The 25,205-nt window shown below is 34.3% G+C and overlaps 1 protein-coding gene across 6 annotated transcripts in view; it reads right to left on the bottom strand.

Annotated features, from left to right (window-relative positions):
• The window catches only part of SOX5 (SRY-box transcription factor 5), a 930,694-nt gene that overhangs the window by 97,386 nt on the left and 808,103 nt on the right, over nt 1–25,205 (bottom strand). For all 6 annotated transcript variants that reach the window (XM_045829753.1, XM_045829752.1, XM_045829754.1 and 3 more), the window contains one exon: nt 6,246–6,331. In XM_045829753.1, the coding sequence (XP_045685709.1) occupies nt 6,246–6,331 (86 nt within the window). The remainder of the gene's footprint in view (nt 1–6,245; nt 6,332–25,205) is intronic.

Genomic DNA, 25,205 nt, shown 5'->3' with positions numbered 1-25,205 from the left:
GTAAGAAAAAGAAGGTAAATGCGGTATAAGAGATTGGCAACTGGCTAGTTATAATTTTTATAATACATTCCTTGATTATTTAGAAATAATTTACTTTAGTGTTACATTGGCAAGGTGAGACATATTGAGTTGAAAGTAACTTCAGAGTTCATATTCTCATGTATGTTTATGCATCGTTTGTTATGTGCTCTTAGACATTAGCAAACAATATAGGAATAACCAATGTTGCAATGTTTGGTCTTTTTTTCCCATTAAATATGAGCTTAAAGGAATTATAAACAAATGCTAAAACACATTCTTTATGCAGCAGCCCATGGTTATGACAATATAAAGGAAGCAAAAAGCAGAGAGACAGAGCTAGAGATTTCTCACAAACAAAAGAAACTCCTAGTAGGGTCTGAAAAAATGAAAGTTCCCTTGTCTTTAAATGAATATCACTTGTTTAGTAAATTAGTCATATATTGCTTTGTTGTTTTAATTAAAACTAGTTACAACCATTAGGGTTTCATAAGGGTTTCTTTGATTTTATAAATATGTATTCAGCACCAGCTATTTGCTAGGTATTCTTCTGAACACATAAGATACATTCATGAATAACAACAAAAAATACAGCATTTCCTGCTCTTTTGGACCTTAGAGAATATTTGGGACAAACAGACAGTAAATAAGGAACATAAGTAAGTTATGTGGTATGTTTTAAGATTATTAGTTCTATAGAAAGAAGGCAGAAAGAGGGAAGTAGAAAGTATGGTCTTTCTGGGAGGGTTATTTTATGAGGTAAATAGGTTAGACAGGTTAGGTCTGAGAGAGATGACACTGGAGCAAATTCTTGAATGAGGTGAGAGGCAACAGGAAGAGCCTTTCAGGTAAAGTACAGCTAATGCAAGACTTTAGGTAGAAGCCTGCTTCAGCAAGTCGAAGGGTAGCAAAGAGCCGGGTTAGCTGGAGCAGACTGAGGATGCTAGTATAAACTAAAACTGTTACACAAGTAATTTTTTTAAACACCATAGTGCCAAACACGGTACTAAGCATATAGTGTTTTCATAAGTCTCCTTTATTTCACTGAGAATAGTTTTTATTATAAGTTTCAATGTATATTTTATTGAATGGAATTCAAACTACTACTTTTTTCTTCCATGAACCTCTAATGTTTTTGATATTTATATTTCTGCTATTGCCTTTTTAAAGGATGAAAATAAATTTACATATGAAATTAATCATTAATATTCAGCTTAATTCCAATATTATAAAGCAGAATAGCTATTTGAGCATAATAAATGGATAATTTATTGAAAATATAATGTTAAGATACACTTTTCATGTATTCATTTAATATATATTTATTGAATCCATAAATATTTCAAGATCTGAGGCCCTGGAGGCTGTGGCTCAGTGGATTGAGTGCCAGTCTGTGAACTAAAGGGTCACTGGTTCTATTCCCAGTCAGGGCACATGCCTGAGTTGCAGGCCAGGTCACCAGTGTGGGGAATGCAAGAGGCAACCACACATTGCTGTTTCTCTCCCTCTCTTTCTCTCTCCCTTCCCCTCTCTAAAAATAAATAAAATATTTTAAAAATATTTCAAGGCAAATGATAATGAGTCATTGACTTCATGGATTTTGCCATCTGGTAGAGGTGAGAAAGTAGGATTTCAAACATGTTCTACAAGGGCTGTGTGAGTGGGGAAATATTGTGTGCTCTGGGAACATGCAAGAGCTGCATTAATCCAGTCTTGGGGGCACTGAAGTCTTCCCTGAAAAAGTGATGTTTAAACTTGGAATATTAGGGATAAGTGGGAGTTGGCTTGGTAAAGATGTAGGTAAAGCTCCAGGAAGAAGAAACACCACATGTAAAGGTCCAGAAAAAAAAGAGGGTTTGATAACACCGGGTGTCATTTGACACCTTTATGTGGGTGTGGGAGGATGTGATAAGATTTTTTTAAAATCAAAAGGATCATTCTGACTAATCTATAAGTAGTGAGTACATTGAAGGAGGCAAGATGAAGTCAGAACGACCGATTTAGTGGCTATTGTGGTAAATTAGCCAGATAATTAGGGTAGCCCCACCCAAAAGAGTGACAGTTACAAAGGATACAAATAAATGGATTCTTGATGGATTTAGTTGGTAGAATGAATGAACTGGTACAGAGAAAGAGGAGTTAAGCATGGTTTTCATGTTTCTGGGTTGAGTGATAGATGGAATTAAGCTATTTGCAAAGATCTGAGAATGAGCAGGTTGGGGGGCAAAGAAAAAAACTGGTGAGTTTTATTTTATTCTGAATTTCTATTGTCTGTAAACATCTATGTATTTCCTCTGAATATCAAACAAGTAGCCAATAAATAGTTAGCCGTATGCATCTCAAGTTCAGGAAAGACTTGAGACACAGAAGAAACAAAGATATTTCATTATAAAAGAATAAATACAAAGGTGCTTTGGTAAAGTGTTAATTTGCATGCTTTATGTACCTAATCTAAATCAGTCATTTTTTCTATGAAAAATAAATACATATCAATGCTTAGAGTATTTTAACTGCACCTAAAAGTACACAGTAAGGTGATGTTTAAATGAAAAGTATTTTTATTACATGGTAAATATTTCATTATTTTATCTATGAACAAGAAATAATATTTAATAAATGGTGTTTTAATTTAAAACATGCCATTTCATTGTACTTTTCAACTAATTGTACTTATCTTTATTATTTTTAAAATAAAGATTCTGTTTATGGGTTTTACTTAACATAATACTATCTGAGAATGAACAATTATATGCATACAATTATTTATAAGATAAACACAAATGATAGGTTAAAAAAAGTCACCCATGGGTAGGAATATATTTATAGCATCCCTTCTTAGACCAAGATATTTTTATTTTTTAAAACATTTTATTTATTTTTAGAGAGAGGGGAAAGGAGGGAGAAAGAAGAGGAGAGAAACATCAATGTGTAGTTGCCTCTCACACAACCCCAACTGGGGGACCTGGCCCATAACCCAGGCATGTGCCCTGACTAGGAGTCCAACCGGCAACCCTTTGGTTCACAGGCCAGCACTCAATACACTGAGCCACACCAGCTGGAGCAGATCTAGATATTTTTTTTTAAAAAACAAGCTTGAATATATATATTGAATATTGAATATATATATATTCAATATAAAGATATATATATATCTTTACAAAGAGGTATGCAATAAAGCATGCAAAAATTGAAGTAGAGAGCTGTCATTTCAGTGTTGCAATTCATAAAGAGTGTTTGTATAAGTGCTGATTGATCAGAATTATTGTTATAATTTTATTAGCATATTACTGAGTTAGCAAATGTCTTAAGAGGAGCAATGTCCTCAAAGTATCAAATAATATCACGTGTATTTGGAGAAGCAAATGTAATTGTTTAAAAAACTATGGAGTTTGGACTCTGTGACTCAACATTTTCTTCTTTGTCAAATGGAGACATTAACACACAGCACAAAGTAGTATAATAAAAATGAAATGATAGAATCCTAGTGAAAACCTTGGCAGAGAATCTAGCACAAGTATCTAGAACTGAATCTTTTTAAAATTAATTAATTAATTTTGATTAATTTTGCTCCCTTTGTCCCCCTCCAACTAGCACCCCCCACTCCCTCCAGCGATTTCCCTCCTTTTTATGTCTGTGGGTCATGTGTGTAAGTTGTTTGGCACCTCCATTTCTGACATAAATGAAAGAGAATCTTAGTAACTGAAAGGGACTTGAAAGGCATATTAAGGGATGGGAAATGGAAATTTAACAAAGTAGAATTAAAAGCAGAGTTTGGAGAAAATTAAAACTGGCTCATATGTTGTACTCCACTAAGAGGAAACTTCTTAGAAATAGTTTCCCAAGTTCAGTGTGAATGTTGGATAAGAGTTAAGACAAGACTTCTGACTAGACATTGTAGTTAGCTTTTCTCTGACCCATCTGGGTTTGTGAAGAAGAAAATAATTTGGATCCTATTTTAAAGCAAGTTGGGGGTAAGTATTACAGGTCCCTTGTAGCTCTGGGGAAAGCTGAAGTCAAGGTCAGGGATTTGTGAATTCAGTATCAGTAATATGAGTAGGAAGAGAATTGATGCAGGCAGCCCAGCAGAGGTAAGACTCAGTCCACTTCCAAGAAAAGCCAGAGTATCAGCCATGTCATAAGTTTGGGCTGAGTTTGCATTTGAATGCCATTTTTAAATTATGAGCTAAAATGTGTGTTAATAATAGCTAACAGCTTATCATGACAGAATTTTAGATTATTAACCTTCTTGTTATACAACAGTGTTGATTCACTGAGATCTTAATTAAAACTTGTATATTAAAACCAGGGACAACTATAATAGCATAAGAAGTAAAATACAATAAAAAATCTTGTATATTTTAATGGGTACAATGCCACTTATATAAAGGATCCTTATCCTGTTTATAGATTAAGCATGTTTGGTGTATTTTTTGTTTTCTGATAAAGAAAAACATTTTATACCTTTAAATTTTAAGAGAGTCTGCTATTATATCATAAAAACAGAAATAAAACTTAATTTGTGTCAAATATTCTAATTCTTTGTAGGAAAGGAAGTTTGGATTGTTGGCTAGGGAAGCTACGTTCTACAAGAATCCTGCAATGATGCCCTGGCTGGTGTAGCTCAGTGGATTGAGCGTGGGCTGCGAACCAAAGGGTCACCGGTTCAATTCCCAGTCAGGGCACATGCCCGGGTTGTGGGCCAGGTCTCCAGTGGGGGCCACGTGATAGGCAACCACACATTACTGTTTCTCTCCCTCTCTCTTTCCCTTCCTTCCCTTCTCTCTAAAAATAAATAAATAAAATTTTTAAAAAAGAAAAAAATCCTGCAATGAAACATAGGGAAAGCCTCCAGCTTGCCCTCGCTCCCACCTCCCACTAACCCAATGGTGAAAGGAAAAGATAACATCTCAGTTGCTTTGAAAACAGACATTCTCAATCTCTAAAACTCTGGTTTTTTTCACATTCAAATCTATTGCTGGTTATTCTTCCCTTTTTCTTTAATTCTACCACTCTATTTAGTTTTACCTATAACAACCACTTTTTTTGTATTATAGAATTTCACAGGTGCTGTTTCAAAGCATAAGAAATGTCCTGTTACTTTTATTGTCCCTATGGTTCTAACAATTCCCAAGGTATTTCCAGCTCAAAGAAACAGAAACTCACACTGCAGGTTTTTGCAGAAACGGTAAAATAGGAATGGTTGTTATTAACCTCTGTGGAACACAGTATGTCTGAGCTTCTCCTGCGAGGTTCAGCTGGGTTTTTCAAACCCACTGGGTCTTCTGACAATCCCCTTTGCTGACCAGATGTAGCTGCGTCTTGATGCTAACATATAAAACTACAGCTTTCCTCATTGATGAACATCATCTACCATGACAATACACTCTCATGAATATGAATAAACTATATTAAGTACAATTGCTATATATCTGGCTTCACAGGCAAAGGAAAATATGAAACTTCTTGAAATAGAAGATTATAGCTGTGCAACTATATAGTCTACAGCAAGAGAAACTAGGGAAGATTTTGGAGGATGCTGATTCCAAGATTTAAATAGTGAAAAATGCCTTTGATATAATTTTATTGATACTCTTTTCAACCCCAGAGACAGAATTTCTGAAAATCATTCACCTGTTTAGTAAAGTTATCACTGAAATTCTTGGATGTATAAGAATATGTATTCTGCAGAAATAAAAAGGTCTTAATTGGGTTGTCTCCATAAACAGTGCTCACTTGGGTACCTGCCTATTTGGTCTACTTACCCTCGCTTGCCCAACTGCGCAGGCGTTAGCAGGGAAATAAAGAGACGTACAGAGTGCTTGAGTAATACGGAGCAACAATTTCAAAAGTAATTTGGTTAAGTTGCCTTGATCCATAAGTACCTGTTTGAATACCTTTTGTAGGTTTTTTGTTCTATGAGTCTTAATGAGGACCATTCTGTGACAAAATTATGGCACATGGTAATCAAAGCAAAACTACAGCTCTTTTTGTTAAATCATTCCAGGCAATTAAAAAAAATACAATAAGCTATCTTTAGTACAGAAAACAGGCTAAAAATTAAAAGAATCAACATCTCAACTTTTGGTTGAGGATCAGCGCAAATAAACTCAAAAACAAAAACGTGTGAGACAGCTATCAGTAGTTGGGTTTATTTTGCTCTAACAGGATAATAGCTGTTTTCAGTATTTACTTAACCTTTGTCTCCTCCACATTGTTTCCCGACTTACCTGCAGTTGGAGTGGGCCTAAGCCTGGTGTTGCTGCGGCAGCAGCTGCCATGGTAGTTGGGATCAGCTGAACAGGGTAAGGGTCACCTAAGTAAGAGAATAATAGAGGCGTCAGCACCTTTTATCTACTCTCCACCTGCAAATTAAACTCATGCATTCACTCTTTCCAAAAGCCTTCTTTTGTGTGCCTTGCTGAGGCCTAATGAAAAGCTCTATTGTGCAGCCTTTTACTAACACTCTTTTCACAATTCTGGCTGAGAGAGGAATGTGAATAAAAGGCACAAGCAATTAAGGCGGAAACCTCATCCTTTTTTCATGATGTATTTAGAAAAATGGGAGGAAAAAGTGCACATTGATCAGAGGGCTGCACTTTATAACACACGTACACACACACACCTGACAATCTTGATACGAGCACACTGACTCCTCAGCAAATTTAAAGTGGCATTGTAATAGGAACAGAACAAACTTAATGCTATTTTAACAGACTGAACTCTAAAGACTGAAGCCAGTAGCGTACTTTTTAAACGCTGTGATTCCAGTAACCACTTAATGTCTTGTGGACAAATTCATAAAAAAGAAAACATTTAATGCACTTTATAAGTTACACAAAATATTGGTACCTTTATGATTCCAGAAACAAATGTTTTTAAAAACATAAAGAAAAGAGAAAATAGATGGTTTCTTCCCAAAGGATTTCTATGGGTGGGGATAATCTAAAAATTGAATCTTAGCAATTTAAAATTAATCTTAAAGTTGTAATATATGTGACCTATAAATATATAGACACACACATATATATATACACACACACATAAGGAAGATTATAATGTATATTTTTGATGCAAAGAAAAAGTTTTTTTCCAGTTAGTAAAGAGATACAACAGACTTTTTGAATAGGGCCCAAAGATATGTACATTAGTAGTGTCTGAAACATGATCATAGCAAATAATTGAAAATAATAACTATAAAAAGAATTATGTAGTATGTAAAATATATTTTAAAAAACTTTGTGATTTGTGAAAAACGTGTTAAATGTCAAGTATATAAAATATAACTGATAATAACTCAGTTAACATATTAATTCAAAAATATTTATTGAGTACCTGCTGTGTTGGTAAGCACTGCTCTTGATACTAGATATATCACTTTAAAGAAGACTAATATCAATGGCTATATTTATTAGGAATTTAATAAAGCTTAGTTTTTGGGATTCTGGGGATGGCTTCAAGCAATATTCATAGGGTCATATATTTTTGTATTTTCAGCTTCTTTAATTTTTTTGCTTTGTTGGAATTTCTTTTTATAGGTGAATATTCGAATTTCACTTACATATGTGTGTATATATTTTTCATATTTTTATTCTTAAAGAGGCCTCCAAATTAGATGTTTCAGGCTTCAAAATACCAATATCTGAATCTACTCCTGCTGTGCTAGCTTTCCCAAATCTTAGAGCTTAATGGAAGAAAATGGTAAAGATAATTTAAAAGAAAAAGATAAAGATGAATATAAAATATAATGACTATTAAGATAAAGGTATATATAATACTATAGATTACATTGTGGGTACTCAAAACCCAGTCTAAGAGGTCAAAGCCCTCTAAGAAGAAGTCATATTTAAGCTAAAACTTGAAGTAAGTGAAAGCTAGTCAGGCAAAGACAGGAAGGAGGAGCCCTCCAAAAAGGGAAACAATTGTTATAACTCGAAGCCAAATGGGAAGGTTTTATCAGAGCCTAGTGACTGAACTGCTGAAGTTCAGGGGAAGTGGAGATAAGTGGGGCCAGAGAGGGAGTCAGTGGCCAGATGATGTATGGTTTTGTAAACAATTTTAAAGAATTTAAGCTTTACCCTATAGAATAAAAGACACTATGAGCATGGCCAAAAGAGAGGTTGAGTAAAATCTTTTGGGCTGGCAGTAGGAAGATGCAGAACTCTGTATAATACGTAGTAATGGTCTGTACCAGGGTGATGATGTTGGGATGGAGAACGGCAAAGTCAAGTGATATTTAAAAGGAAGAACTGACAAAACCTAGTGATTGTTTATAATGAGAGAAAGTGAAAACTCCAGGGCAACTTGCAGGGTTTTGGCTTGAACAGCTGATTTTACAGTGGTACTGTTTGTTGTTGGGTCTTCAAACACGGATGTGAAGCAAGAGTGCCAGTTTGGCTAGTTAGGGGAAAAGGCAAGGGAGGGAAGGAGGGATGAAGTGTTCAGATTTGAATATTTAAGCTTGACATTACTATTAGATGTCCAAGTAGAGGTTCGTATTGAGGCACTTGATAAACATTAAATGTGTCAGGATTTTAGGGGAGAAATCCACATAGGAGACCTGCATTTGAGAGTGGTCAGCATATATCTGGAGTTTTCAGCTATATAAGCTTTCATAAGATCATTTTGGAGCTAATACAAAAAAAAACAGAGTTCCAAGGATTGATTAAATTGTAGGATACATTACACTTCTGGTCAGGGATAGGTAGCTAGCAAAAAAACTGAGAAGAAATGTAAATTTGGTGTTCCAGAAGCCAAGTCAAGAAAGATATGCAGAAAGAGTGACCAATTTTTCCAAAGGCTGAATTTAGTAATGTGGGAGCCAATGGTAACTTCAAAAAGGGTGATACCAGTGGAGTGGAGGGCGAGAAACTCTAACTGGAGTGCATGAGATCCATACAGGATGACTGGAATGAAGAAACTGGGGGCGGAAAGTGTAGGTGCTTGTTTACTGACAAACCATCATTGAAGAGCAGCACTTAGGAGTTTCTTAGAAAGGTAGAATTTCAGACCCCACCCCAAATTCACGGAGGCAGACAGCCTTTAGGATGGAACCTCCAAGGACTCCCACTTCCTGTAATGCCTCTTTGTGTAACTCCCTCCTCTTGAACAGAAGACACAAGTGAGGATAGGCTACTTTTGAGATTTGGTTACACAAAGTCTCTGGCTCCTTCTTGCCTACCCTGCTGCCTCCCTACTTCTCTCTGTTGTGGAGCAAGCAGCTATGATGTGAGTTGCCCTATAGAGAGACTCACATAGCAAAGGACTGATGTCATTGGCCAACATCAAGCAAAGACAGAGGCCTGCCAACAGCCAAAGGAGGGAGTTTGGAAGAAGACTCTGCCCCAAGGAAGCCTAAAGATGATTACGGTCTGGGCCAACACTGTGACTGCAGGTATGCGAAAGATCCTGAGCCAGAGGAACCCAGCATGGCTGTGTCCAAATAAATGTTTGTTGTTTTAAGCCACTAAGTTTTAAGATAACTTGATAAAGCAGCTAGCACAGACATTCTGAATTAGAATTTAAATTTTGACAAGAGCCCTATGTGATGTGTATTCCTTTGAGAAGTGCTGAAATAAACAATTGCATTGTGGTGTTTTGCAGTCCCTAGTGAAGGATGTATGCTCAAGGTAACTTTCTTTAAAAGGTACGTACTTGTTAGAATTGTAACACACTTGTACACCAATGAGAAAGATCCAGTAAATGGGTAAAAAACCCAATGATGAGGGGGCACGGTTGATGTTATGTGATAAGGATTTACTTATTATTTGTTATTTTTAATATTTAATCTAGAAAATGCTTATCATATTTTATCAAGTAAAGGGAATTTTAAATGTTTAAGTGATGAATTTGTATTTATGGAAAACTAAAATAACAAATGTTATAGTATGACTATTAGAATTAGCAATTTAAATACTTAAAACAATGTAATTCACTTATATTCTTCACTTAATTAATATAATAAAATGAACCATAGCAAACATACAGAAGCATTTTTTCACAATGATAATTCATTTTATTGAATTTACTTTCCCTGTTGTGAATTAATCAATTAATAAGCACTTATAACATCTACCATGTGACCAGAAATTTGCTTGGTGGTATGGGAGACAAAAACAACAAAACAAAACATAATGAAACTTATAACAGATCTATATTTTCTAATTAAGAGTTTATTTGAGTAGTACTGCCCACCAGTGAGCATACAGGACTGAAGGAAAGCCTAGTGTCTTCAGAGAACAAAGGCAGAAAGTAAGAGTGAGCTGGGCCTTTGAAAACTTGCAGGTGGAAGGGAGGAGAGATGTGTTAGGCAGAGTGAAATGGTTCGAAGTTTGACTATGACATGCTGAAGGAATAGAGAGAAAACTAGATTGACAGGCGGTAATACAGAGGGAAAAGAGACTGATAGCAGGGAGTTGGAAAACTTTTCATACTTTTGACTTGAGTATATTCAGGTATGAAAAGGCAATGACTATGAAATGAAGTTTTAACAAGTGTCATTAACGAAGTTAGGTAGTAGGAGGCCTTAAACATGATACTGGAACCCAGGGACAAAAACTTACTCGTAAATTTGGATTGATAGTGAACACCTGCAGAGGTGTGTTGAGCACTTGCAAATAACTAGCATCCAATTGTTAATGACAAATTGAGTATTATACATACATTTGGAGCTCATTTTAATTAAAATACAGACTATTCCATAACATAAAAAGGCATATACTGGAAACTTATCTTTCTTCATTCCTTAATTTCATCAATATGTACTAATACAATGAATATAATTTTTCCTTTGGATACACACACACACACACACACACACACACACACTACCCTTGAACAACACAGGTTTGAACTGCACAGGTCCACTTATCTATGGATTTTTTTTTCTGTAAATACCTTACTGTTTTTGACCCATGGTTGAGAGTCAGATGTATGCAGCTGACTGTATACACTGATCTACACCATTTTACATAGCAAATTTGAAAATCTGCAGAGTTTGGTATCCACGACAAGTCCTGAAACCCAGCCCTTGTGGATACCAAGGTAAAATGAGTTTTAGGGATGTCAAAAGTAATATGCAACTTTTCAGTAGCAGGGGGGTCAGTGGCCCTAACCCCTGCTTAGTTCATCATCAACATGTGTGTGTATATGTATTTACATGCATGTTATATTGTATGTGTGTATAAATTTATGTATGCATGTATGAAACATTAAACATTTATACAAGCTAAGCAATTATATGTGTATGTATATGCATCTATGTATGCATAGATGCATGCATATGTTATGGGCTGGCTTGTTTACCCCTCAGAATTATATGCTTAAGTCCTAACACTCAGTATCGCAGAATGTGGCTATATTTGGGGATAGAGTTTTTAAAACATAATTAAGGTAAAGTGAGGCACCACATGTGGGTTCTAATCCAATATGACTGCTTTCTTTATAAGAAGGGAGTAGGACACAAACAACCCAGACAGAGGACAACCATGTGAAGGCAAAGAGAAAGACCATCATCTTAAAACAAAGAAAGAGGACTCAGAATGGAATCTACCCTCTTGACACACCTTGATCTTGGACTTCCAGGCTCTACAACTGTTAGAAAAATAACTTTTGTAGTTTTTTAAGCCCACACAGTTTGTGATACTTGTTATGGCAGCCCTAGCAAACTAACACAAAATGTTTGCCACCAACAGTCACATATCAATATATTTATTAGGCTCTAGCAGTGCTTAGTTGTCTTTAACTTCATTTGACACGATTTTGTTAGATTGTATTGTGACAGCTGTCATGTCAGCGTGCATTTAAAAAAAACATCAAAGTTGGTGAATTTTTTGCAACCATTTTAATTTTGAAGATGGAATAAGATACACAACAATTTCAGTGTATTATGATTATTTCAAGAAAGGTAAAAATGCAACTGAAACTAAAAAAGAAAAGATTTGTGCAGTGTATGGAGAAGGTGCTGTGACTGATCGAAAATGGCAAGAGTGGTTAGTGAAGTTTCTTGGTACTATCGATATTTTAGCCAAGTAATTCTTTGCTGTGGGGCTGTCTGAGCCATTGGAAGATGTTTAGCAGCACCCCTGGCCTCTAGCCACTATAAGCCAATAGCAGGAGGTAGCTGACATACTCAAAATACCCAAATCAATAAAGTTAATGGTGAAAATGAAAAATGTATCTTTTATTTTACAGAAAAAACTAAGTAGACTTTTTGGCCAAACCAATATTTTATGTTTAAGTGAATTGGAGAAAACAAAAGACTGACAGTGGGAATTAAAAAGTCTACTACAGCTATATTATATCTGTAATTGTATACAGTTCCCAAGATATAAATATATAATTATAAGCAAGATATCAAATTTCCAAAGGTTTGTGTCTAAGGTGCCACAGATAACAACCGTCTCCACCATGCATACAAACATACAAAACTGGAAGCATGCCTACCTTACAACCAATTTTTTCAACCCTAGAATATCCAGCTTCACTGAAATTTGCCTCAAGTTAGTAAGTAAACACAAATACAACAACTGTGAAAGTGGCCAACATATCTACTTAAGTCTTAATAAAATTCAAAATATAGTACAGGCATGTATCAAGTGTTCTAAAGTGGACAACAATAATCTATAAAACTTTAGAAACAAGGTCAAGGGTACTTTTTAATGGCAAAAGAAAAATTCAGAAATTGTTGGGGAAAATCTTTTATTGATGTAAATAATGTCATCTCTTTGTGACATCCCTCAATTAACTGTACTAAAAAATATTACAACAGGTTTATTTTGTAAATACTGCATGAGGTACTTATTTGGTAAAAAATTAGATAATGGAAAATTCTGACTTTTAAAGTTCAACCATGTGTAAGTTATTCAAATTGACTTTCGACTAGTTAAAAGTAATTTCTTTTACTCTTTCCTAGGTTTTAACCATTTGAACAGTTTTTCCCTAAGCCTTTCCAAAATTAATTCACTTCTTATTTGAAAGCCAAGTATGGAAAATTCTAGCTCAAAACTAAAGGTTTTCAAAGAGTTGAAAATATACTGAGGCATATTAGCCCATTGTTTTCAGAATACTAGCTACCTTGCAATAGATATCTATTGATACAAATGATATAGATCCTATTAAATAACTTGACCCCTTAGGATGTATATTAATTGCATTAATATTAATTTTTTAAATGTTTAGATAATACTAATCTCCAGCAACACTATCAAGGATTAATTTCTATGCTATATAGCACAGAGTAAGAAAAATGTTTTCTAACAAGTTTATTTAGGTTGGGGGAGAGTATCAAAAGCAATTATGTTCTTATCCTGGGTCAAACACACACACACACACACACACACACACACACACACACACACTCACCACTGAGCTAAGCTAATATAAAGATTCTGGAAAGTTTCTGAAATTATTTTAATTAAAATAAGGGGACTTACTGTTATTAGCCTTACATGTTTTTTGGTTTTGTTTTTCTGTTTTTGGTTTAGTTTTATTTTGCTTTCTCAACAAATACCAGATTAACTTCTCTAGGTGCTGGGAAGTATAAAAATTAAACCTATACATGGACATGCACAAGATCTCTGCCCTAGACCAATTTTGAATTAAGTGAGGGGGATAAACATGCAAACCAATCCAATTATTCAAAGAGCAATGCAAAAGAGAGCACAAGGTATTCTAGACACCTCAGAAAAATTACCTTGTAAGAGAGTGTTGATGAAGTAAGTAAAGTATTTCTTAAAAATGGCTCCTTCAACATCGGATTATCTTCCAGGACCATTTTACTATCTACTTTCCACGTCTTTTAACTGCTGGAGAATCACACAGTAAAACTCCACTATTTATTGCAACTAGGATGGCTCTTTTTTAACTATCTTCTCAGATTGGTACTTAAAACACCCTGCTCTTACCACTCTGACTTTCAGGTGGAGGGAGATCTGAAAAAGTCTAAGACAAAAGAAAGTTAAAAAGGACACCATGGAGGGAACCTTTGAAAGAAGTTGTTTTCTTTCACCTCATGGGCAAATAGATGAGTTAGTGAGTTCTTTCTGTTTGGAAGGAGCCTTCTGCTATTGATAGGAAATGGTAATCTGTGCAGGCAAAAGCAGGTAGCAAATTGTGTTTTATTTGGAAGGCAATGTTAAGTCACTGAAAGATTGTAAACAGGGAAGTGACATGGTCTTATTTTGTTTTAGAAAGATCAATTTTGTGCAAGGGCTAGAACTGATTGGAAGTGGGAAAGACTGGAGACAAACAGATGTGTTAAAACGATTTCAGCAAATCTAATGGGAAATGATAATGGCCTAACCTTATCATAAGGGAAAGGGAGGAGGTAACAGTTTTGGGAGACAGACTTGATGATCAGTTTGATGGGGAAAAAAGAGATTCAAAGGGAGAAACGGGAGGGAAAAACATAGTTTAGGCTATTTATGTAAAGAGGTATTAAACTGTTCGATTTCATTTTTGAATGATTGACTGACTATTCTCCCACTGATTTGTATTGTGAGCAACTAATATGTGTTAACTTTTAGCTCTTTGTTAAAACATCTTATATATGTACATATGCTCCCTATAGACATGTAGATGTTTACATATGTGTGTATATAAACATCTCATCTAATTCTCATAGCTCAGTAAGGTAGATATTATTATTATACAAATTAAAAACAAAAATATCTTCAAGATCACACAGTAAGTAATATAGTCATTACTAATTTAATAAGAAATCATTATAGATTATTTTAGTACAATATTAAATATAATTTAATTTTAAAAATATATATTCAAAATAGATACAGTTATAGATATATTCATTTAATGTATATTCACCAAACATGTATCAAACATTATGTGGAAGACACAAAGGAATAATAGCTACAGTCTTTGCCTTCATGGTATTTTCAGTTATATAAATAAGACATACAAATAGGGAATGTGAAATGAATAAAGCCATGTGATTAGATCAAATGAATAAGAAAGGCAGTGATGACCAAAAAAGGAAAAAAATTATTTGAGCTGAAATTCTTGGGGAAAGTATCAGCGAAGAGGCTGGTCTCGAATTAAAAAGGAAGAAAGACAAGAACTAGAAAAGATGAGAGAGCCCAGGAGCTGCAATGACTGGTGCCCACAGACATATAAATATTCGCTGAATGAATGAACGGGTGACCATAAAAGTAAAGATTAGAAAATGAGCAAAATGTCTTAATGGACTGTCCTGCAGTTGTGCCTTTTTCATGCAACAGCTAAAAGTATTCAGAAGGTTGATTGAAGTCCATCGAGCACTTCAAATATCAGAGTAAAAATTCATACATGCCATGTCTTTAAACATTATGCACAACTACCTAAAAGAACAATGAAATATCTAGATTCTATAATCCCTCTAAACACTTCCTTTAGTATTTAGTATGAAATGACTTATTTCCATTAATTTTTCTCATCTGAATTGCTAGAAATTAGTTTTCTAACACATTAGTCTCAATCCAAAAATTTTTCTTGGAAGTGCTTCATACATTTACTAATGACCTTCAAATTGCAAAATTTTAATGGACACAGTTGTGCAGCAACTGATATTGCTAATGGTGCCCTATTTGAGCTTTCTTATATCAGAAAATGCCCGTTTGATTTTCTTCCCACCTTCCTCATAGCGAATTTACTATTTCCACAATAGGCTATTCTAGAATCTTTTCTTTGCTCATTCTTTAAATATTGGTAGTCCTTTGGATTTAATCTTTAGTGTTGTACTTTTCTCATTCTGTTCACTTTATTTGAATGACCTTATCCAATCTTGTGGTCCAATTACAATATACAAACTAATATATTCTAAACAGCATCTACAAACTAGACATTTTCCCACTGTTTTTTGGACAATCACTCCCTGTCTTCCCCAGATGTCCCATAGGACACTTATTCTTCACATGTGTAAAAACTTAATGCATCATTTTTCTCACAAAACCTCCTTCTACTGATGCTATTTCTATCTCTTTTGGTGACACCTGGTCACCTTGGCTACAAATATGATCAAATCCTTAATTTCTCCCTACCTTTGACCTGCCATGGCCAAGTGATCACAAGCTATTTTTTTTAATAACTCTAAGGCTTTTATTTCTTACTACTAGAAGAGCCTCCTTACTACTACTAGAATCAGTCTCTGGGGCTCCAGTCCTCTGCTAAAGAAATTAATTCTCTGTTCAGCTTTCAATAGCATTCATTACAAGCACACAATTAATATTCACTGGTTGTAATTAAAGTTTAATAAATATTTATTGATCATGATATACTATATGTTAAGGACTGAAAATTGCAAAAGTGAATCAGAGAAGTAAGTCTTGTTGTGGATAGTTGGATGGATAGATGGATGGATGGATGGATGGGTGGGTGGATGGATGGAAGAATGAACAAATGCTAGCATGATCTCACCTCTGGCTTTTAGCCTTTCAATGTTTTTTTCAGTACCTCTAGCATCTAAAGTCTAAAATGTTTCCAAGTTGTCTCTTCTTACGTTCTTAAACTACTTGCTTGTCATTTCTTGCCTTATTACATACTCTCAAAACCAAAGTCTATATAGGTCCATGTATAACCTGTTTCAACTTCTGCTTTATGGACTTTATCCAAGCAGGGTTTTTCTTTTAATTGCCTGCAATGTTGTTTCTGTATTCTTCCATCCCCCAAACTTCTTTAATTGCTTAGTTGCCTTTCATCCTTTGAGATTTGACTTAAGGACCTCCACTTCAATAAATCATCCCCAGCAACATCCACCATTCTTAAATTTAAATTCTTTGCCTTTCCTCTGAGTAGTATTCAATGCTATGCATATATCTATCCCATTACATCTATTTACACTCCATTCTTCCCAACTACACTATGAGCATCCTGAAGGCAGAAATTTTATCTTACTCATCTTTATATCCCCAGTTCCTAGCATAGGAATTGTTAAAATGCAGAATTCTGTTAAATACATAATACAGGCTGTTAACGTGTTTGTTGACTAAATAAATGAAGGAATAACTTATTTAGTTCAAAAAATTAACAAATATCAAACACAAGATACAGCTCAGCCCATGTCAAAAGCTCAAGTTTTAGTAGAAGAAACAAATGGGTATAATAATAAGGAACAAATTAGGTTTTTGTACAGGATTTACTTCAGACAATAATGGAGTTTTTCCATCAGCTACCAATGACTAAAATGTAGAGTAGGAAATGAAAGCGGGAAGAAAGGCCTAGAGTTTTGGGGGTATGAGAAAATAAGAACCTGGAGGAGGTAGTTAAAGTATTTTCTGTAAAATGTTTTCATACACTCAATGCTTCTTTTATAATATTTCTTAATTTATCTCTGTTGTAAGATTTGATTTTTAAAGCAATTCATATCCCATTGGATATTAAAAATAAATAATGTGAATTTCCTAAACCCTAAAATGATTTGTGCTCATGAACAAAAACCCACTATCATGATGGCATTGCAGCACCTGAGTACGGTCAAGGCGTCTGCTAGACCAAAGGATGTTCCATGTACAAATGGACGATAAAAACAAAGCCTTCATCACAGTGATTGTTCCAGGTCACTTTAGACTTCCTGAAATCCAAGCAAATTGAACTTGGCTTTCTTATAGCAATAAGCTCACCTATATTTTTTCGTCATTTTAGGTGGTTAAATCAATATTTCCTCTAAATCTACTGTGGAACCCAAGTTAAGAAAATCAGAAAGATTGATACACAAGTAAAGGTAAAGGGGTTTCTAAGTGCATAAAGTCTATAATACCTTTATAGATTTGCTAGAATAGTATATGACTTTACTATTTAAAATTTTTATGATAAATGTCCATATTTTTGTAATAAACTCATAAGATCAGTAATCAATATAAATATTTCACATGGATTTTATTTGATAAGGTAAAATGAATAAATCATCTCTTGTTTGATTATACAGCTATTTTAAAAGATGATATTTTTAGGTAGTTGTTAATTTTTAACTGATTTGCCACAGGCTCACTTTTTTCAGTAAAATATTTTTTAAATAAAAATATATTTGTCTTTTTAATGTAGCATAGCAAATAAAAACTTTATCCTACTTAATTTAATAGTTACCTAGTTGGCTAGTTTAGTAAGAGATTATAAACCCTTTACAAAACATCTCTCCAAATGGGAAGATATTTCTGTACATAAGAGATGATAGCATTCTTTCCTCACCTCTTTTCCCATAAATTGAATGAGTTGTGATACCAGTGAAAATTCCTGGATTAATTATCTAAGAAATTTGAATATCCCTGAAGAGGTGACAATGAATCAAAAAGTCTCCTTTCCTTCTGTATTCCAGCATCACTAGTAAGGCATCATTTATGCCACTATATAATTCACTTTAAGCGGCTCAAAGAGAAACATTAGTTAAGGAGCTACTTCTTTATCCAGATCTATATTAGACCACCACATCTAATTATGCCTGTGTGTCTTCTGAGGAAATAAGTGTTACAGAGAAAAGCAAACAAGGTGATTCAGGTATTAGAAAGTAGGGATTTGTAAGAGGGGCATTTGTATGACCCAATTAATAGTAAATCAAATGCTATTTCTCTTTTATTTTCCACGTTTAGTATTAAGGATTAGCAAGCATTTCATTATTTGATACTTTTTTGACATTTTATAACCTTTCTACTTTTCTATCCGGGCTTTTTGATATATTTCCTTCCTGCTGGAGTGCAGCCAGAGTCTGTGATCTGCAGTTTGAGATCAGGAAGCTTCCTAAACCCTGTAAAAATAAGCCTATGGGCTCTACATTTGAGCTTTCTAGGAGAATGGTGAATTTTAGACTTCCAAAAATTTACAAGTGTTAAGAAATTTCCCTTCTTCCTAAAAAATGAAAAACCAGTAATTCAAATGTCTTGAATGGTCAGAAATATAGTGACCTAGAATAAACTCCTGAAATCCTTTTCATTATGTCACATTCAACACTTTCAAAACCGGTTAATACATTTAATAAATAACATTGACACATTATACTTATACAGTAATTTAACATCTTTAGAAACGCAAATACTCATCCCATCTTATTTTTATAATCTCCTGTGAAGTGAGTCGGGAAGACATCACTAATGTCTGCAGCTACCATAAAGATTAAAGAGCTAAGGCACAAAGAGAAAAGTGACTTGCCCAAGAACATAAAATAATATGAGATGGGATTGTGACTACAAAGTCTTCTAATACCTTGTTTAAACTTTTTTTCTGAAATAATTTATTAAATCCAGACAATAGTTTCTATTATGTCTTCTCGGTGCCTATTGGTAGCTTAACTCAGAGGGGTCAATTTTGAAAGTTTTAAAGCCTGCATTTACTATCTCAGCCTTAGAATTCAGAGGCAGTCTCTCAGTGAAAAGTGTTCAGAAAGGAACAAAATGAATAAAATTAAAATACTATAAGCTGGGAATGGGACTGGTTACATGAAAAATTCATTTGGGGAAAAAATATGCACACAAAAATGTTTATTGTCACATTGTTTAAAGCTCTCAATTTTGTAGACAAACCTAAGCATACATTAGTGGGAAAGACAAATAAAATATGGAACATCCAGCTTAATAAAATATGATGCAGTATGACTTAGGTCTAAAAGTATAAAAGATGAAAGGTGGCCATAATATAGTTTTTACTTATAAGTACAATATACTCTTTTTACTCTCACATACATTATATGAGGTAATACATATCATTATATGTAGTGTATAGGTATAGGATACATATTACAGTATACAGATATGCTAACATCCTGCCTATTACATATCTATATCTAAATATAAAAAGATGTATATACATATTTATACATAACTTTTTACATATTTATATCTATATCTAGTTCTGGAAATATGTATCAAATTGTCAGCAGTAATTACATCTAGGGAGTGGCATTATAGGAGTATATGAGCACAGGCAGACAACTTTAGTTTCTGTTTTCTATACTTCTGTACTATTTGAGGTTTGTATAGTCAGTAGATGCTGTCTTTAATCTATTAGAAAACATGTGAAGGGTCATTATGAGCTGACTACATATAATAGGTTTAAGAAAAGTTTAAACGTATTCTGTGAAAACAGAGCCAAAAGAAATTATTAGAGAAACCGTACTGTTTACTTAGTATCTGTAGTTCTCCTTGCCTCTGCTCTTTCTGCCGACTGCAATGCTGGGGACGGTAGCTGGAGAAGATACCTGGCAGTGAAACGGGAGCCGTAATTTGTGCATGGCAGTGTAGTAAAGTGATGATGATCCTGGGACCTGATATCATGGAGCTACTAAATGCGCAATGAATGCCTGAAATACCATGTGAGTGAAAAAGATTCTTTTCCCATGTTTAACCTAGTATTATTTGGGCCTTTTACAGTAAGTAAACTTAACAGAGTATCTGATTTCACAGGACATTCCAAGAACATGACTTATTCAGTCTTTGTGGACAATACATATCTATGGTAGAGTTAGAAACAAAATGCTATCTTAGCCTGTTATATTAAATATCGGGTTGGTCAAAAAGTCCAGTTTTTCCCATAAAATAAAACACACATTTTTCATTTTCACCAATAACTTTTTTGATTTGGATATTTTGAGTATGTCAGCTGCCTCTCATGTGGTATAATGTTGATTGTTCTGAATTAATGTCTCAATTTGATCACTATCAACTTCAACTGGTCTACCTGACTATGGAGCATTGTCCAGTGAGACAGCTCCATCAGGAAACGTTGCAAACCACTTTTGATCATTCTGTCAGTCCCAGCACCTTCTCCACACACTGCACTGATCTTTTTTGTGTGTGTTTCAGTTGCATTCTTATTTTTCTTGAAATCATAAAGCATGATATGCCAAAAATATTGCTATTTTCTCCCATCTTCAATTTTAAAATAGCTACACAAAAATTCACCAATTTTGATTTTATTGAATGCACATTGAAATGACAGCCATCACAATACAATCTAACAAAACTGTTTTGAGTGAAATTACAGACAACTAATGATACTAGAGCCATGTTAGGAAAAAAAAAACAAGCTTTTTGGCCAACCCAATATTTTTTCTGCTTCTCTACTTTTCCTATCAACCTTATAACTCAAGTTTGTCTTCTAATGGAACTTTCAACCATGAAAGAGCATGTTTACTGGAGAATATGGTGTCCAGTTATCATTAATAGTTATACTTATTCACATAAAATCATATACTGGTGTTCTGGGTTTACATTGAAGTTTGATGACCTTAGCACGAGTCTAGTGTTGAAATATTTTCTCATGTTTTCTGTGGCAACAAAAATACAAAGTCAGAATTCTGAGCATGAGGCTGGAGTAGGGCAACTTCCTATGGTGATACCACATTTTGAGGCCTCTTGACTGAGAGCTCATAGTGTCATTCATTAGCTAAGCAGTCTTTTCATTTGACATTATTACATTATCAAGAATGAGAATCATGCCAAAAAGAAAATACTGAACTAAAGGGGCTAATATTTAAATTGAATGGCATTCTTATGTTCCTAACTGTTAAAAATCAAATGATGTGGGTTAAAATATTAATATAGTTACAGTCTAATACAATTTGAGGAATTTATCAAAAAAAGGGCTTTCACTTTTTGTTTGCTTGTGTGTGTGTGTGTGTGTGTTCATGGTGGCTGTGGGGGATAGAGTGGGGGAGGACTAGATCACACCATGGTCACTAACATAGCTCAGTCTTCCCTTCACTGATATGCTTAAATCTATTATGTGTCTGTTTTAGAAACAGTAGTATACAATATAAGCTATCATTTTATACCATGTTATGATACTTTGTCACAATAAGGAAATATATATCTGTCTCCTTTTTCTCAGTGATGAAACACATAAAATTATTCTATACTGTTTTAGCAAAAAACATTTTATTGACTTATGAGAACTGGAGGGTGGCTGTTACCATATAACTCTGGAGTGTTATATACAACATTGTACTCAGTTCTTTTTCTTTTTTAAGCATTTTATATTCTTAAGCCATCAATCTAACTTCCTTCAGGTAGAAATTTAAATGATTGGCTGTTTAGGTGCCAAAGCAATTCTTTAAAACCATAAATATTTTTACAGAGAACAGACGGATGGTTGCCAGAGGGGTGGAGGGTTTGGGGACTGGGTGAAAAGGGTGAAGGGATGGAGCAGCACAGGTTGGTAGGTACAGAATAGTCACAGGATGTGAAGTACAGCGTAGGGAACATAGCTAATAATATTCTAATGACAATGCGTGGTGCCAGGTGGGTACTGAAATATCGGGGGAAACACTATGCTGTACACCTGAAGCTCATACAAAATAATACTGAATGTAAGCTGTGACTAAAAAAAATCATAAAGAAATAAAAAACAAAAAATAACATAAAATATGAATTATTTACCAGGAAGTCAAGTTCACCCAAAGTCTTTGATTTATAAGATATTTGGGAGGTGGGAAGGGATAAAAGGAAGAGCTGGTCACAATAAGTCTCACACACACAAACGCAGCAGCCTGGGATATCATTACAGCCTCTTCTCTCTGCTTATATAGTATGTGATCCTGACAACACGCTTCCTGTTTTGTCAGTTTGATGAAGGCATAACACATCAATGGCTTTTAGCTTATAATTTGGTGATTGTTCCATCACTGACTGTCAACGACCTGTATGTCAGCTGACATAGTTAAATTAGAAATTAGCATGCAGTCTCCTAAAACGCCAGACACAAGGACCCTTTGCACATGAGAGATATAATGGAAACCACATGACACCCCATTAAACAATAAAACATGTGACATTAACTAAAAACAGGAACACATCAGCAAATATGCCTGAGGAAGTTTATGGTATTTAACTCCTAAACATTAATTTTATTGTGGTGTATGAGGAACTAATTAACTGAGAGTTTCCTCTTTTATTGGAAGCGGAAACGCTGTTCAGAAAACTGATGAAGAGTAAATACAACATATTTTAAGTTTATTAAGCTTGGCTCATCGACTTGTATTTATTTAAGCTAATCTCATAAGGCAATTTAATATTTCAATCAGTAACTGTATATGGCTATTTCATTTAGCACATTTCTGAAAAATTAATCAATGCATTAAAATGCAGAATGGGTATATGAATACATTTCTAGTTTCATACTGCCAAAACAATGACTAAATACATTTTTAAATCATGTGATCTTTTCCAACATGAACTCTGATAGACAAGTGGAAAATGGCAATAGAAAAACATTTAAAACTCAGTGATTACAATGAAAATAGTTAAGGTTAAGGTTATATCTATATGAGATAAATGTTTCCATCAGCAGTGTAGTACTTTTCTCTAAACAATAATGTTTTCCTAGTCAGAGGAAGCTTCATTCAGTTGTGGCCAGAATGAATTTGATCCTAGATAGGATATAAAATGCAGTTAATTGCTGGGTGGGGTTTTAGAATAGAATCTTCTTTTCTTTTTTTTTTTTTGAAACAGGATCTGTGTTTTCCTGGCATTATACTCAGTATTTACCATTTATATACAACTTAATAAGAGAAACAATGGTGGGTACTCTTTCATACATAATCCTATTTAACCTCTAACAATTTAGTAGAATGGGTTTTATTAATCCACTGTGTAGATGAGGGAGTTGAAGTTCAGTAACTTGTACAAGGACAATCAAAGTAGCAGAAGGAGGCCAAACTTGACTCCAAGTCCACACTCTCTCACTCAAGTACCTCTTTATTTGTAGTTGCCTATTTAAGATTAGGTTAGTTAAACCAAACAAACAAAACATTGGAATGTATAAAATTATATAGACAAAGGAATCGATTACTTATCTATATAATATTGTACACTGTCTTGTAAATGCCAGATAAGTTTTGTTATAATATGTATTTTCTGTGGTTGAAATACGATAGGCAAACAACTTCCCAAAAAGGTTATAATAATTTAAAAAGAGAATATACACTAGGCTGGACCAAAAGTTCCTAAACTTTCTTGGATTCAGACACCACCAGTGTGGCTCAATAATTTCTCATGGCACCCCTAGGACAAAAGAAATGTCCAACTATTCCATTCTATTAAGTAGTAAGATCCAAACAACTAAGGTAGTTTATATAGCATCTCTGTATTTTCCTTGAAGTTTTAAAATATGTTGTATGTCCCTGAGCATTAGCCATAGCACTCTGGAACGTTGACACACACAGTTTGGAAACATAACATGAGGCACGTGCCTGTCAAGGGGGAAAGGCTGTACATCTGTAGCTATGTGATCGACACATTCAATTGGTCAGTTTGTGCTAAATTATCAAGCTGACTCTTTTTCACACTGTTTTATAATATATATAGAAAATGGTTATTTTATTAGATTTTGCCTTTCTGTAGATTTTTATATCCACATAAAATGACTTCATGTCAAAAACTTTGAAAGTATCTATTAGAATTGCATGACTAAAAATTATATACCCAAACAGAAATAGCACTTGACCTAAGAGTAGGATGGAGGAAGCTGTGTTTGGGGAAAGAGAACTTGAAATTGGTATTAGAGAAATTGGTATTGACCAAACTTAGGACTTTCAGCCACCTTATCTAAAAGCCTCTTTCAAGTCTAAAATGTTAGGCTAAAACCGACATTCAAAAATATTTTGAATTTTGGTACATGTTTTTCTATGATAAGCAAATACAAAACAGATGTCTTCCTAACAACAAAAATTGTTCTGCAGGAGTCAAAGGGATGTATATTTTACTTCAAAAATATCTACACAACACAAGCTTTGCAGTTCACAGGTTGAAGTCTTTGGTTAAGAGGCTGTGGTTCCACTCTGACTTTCCACCAGAGGCTTTCCACCATGGACTGTGTCTCTAGATTCTTCCATCACCCAAAGTGTACTTCATTTATGCACCCATTTACTTTATAATTCAGAATTGGAACCCTTATTATTTTTCAAAAGTGTTTCAGGACTATGGTAATTGTTTTCTAATTAGAATGAGCTAGTACCCATAAATATAATTTAAAACTGTGATTTTTATACTGATATTGTTTAATGATGTGCAGCTATATTCTGTAGGTGTCCATTGCACATCATATTCTAATTTTGCCACTATTTTTCTTAAAGGAAAAACATTTTTATGTCCAGCAAAAAGCTTCTTTTTTGAGAAAAGATTTTAGCTAATTGTATGATGGTTAGGTCTCCTGACCTATAATTTTATTTTATTATTCCTTGTTGAGAACATTTTAGCTTTTTTGTAAAGTTCCAG

This window comes from Phyllostomus hastatus, unplaced genomic scaffold, assembly GCF_019186645.2.
Source record: "Phyllostomus hastatus isolate PE091 unplaced genomic scaffold, TTU_PhHast_1.1 phas_scaffold_93, whole genome shotgun sequence".
Classification (NCBI taxonomy): domain Eukaryota; kingdom Metazoa; phylum Chordata; class Mammalia; order Chiroptera; family Phyllostomidae; genus Phyllostomus; species Phyllostomus hastatus.
This window is presented reverse-complemented; position numbering and strand designations above follow the sequence as displayed.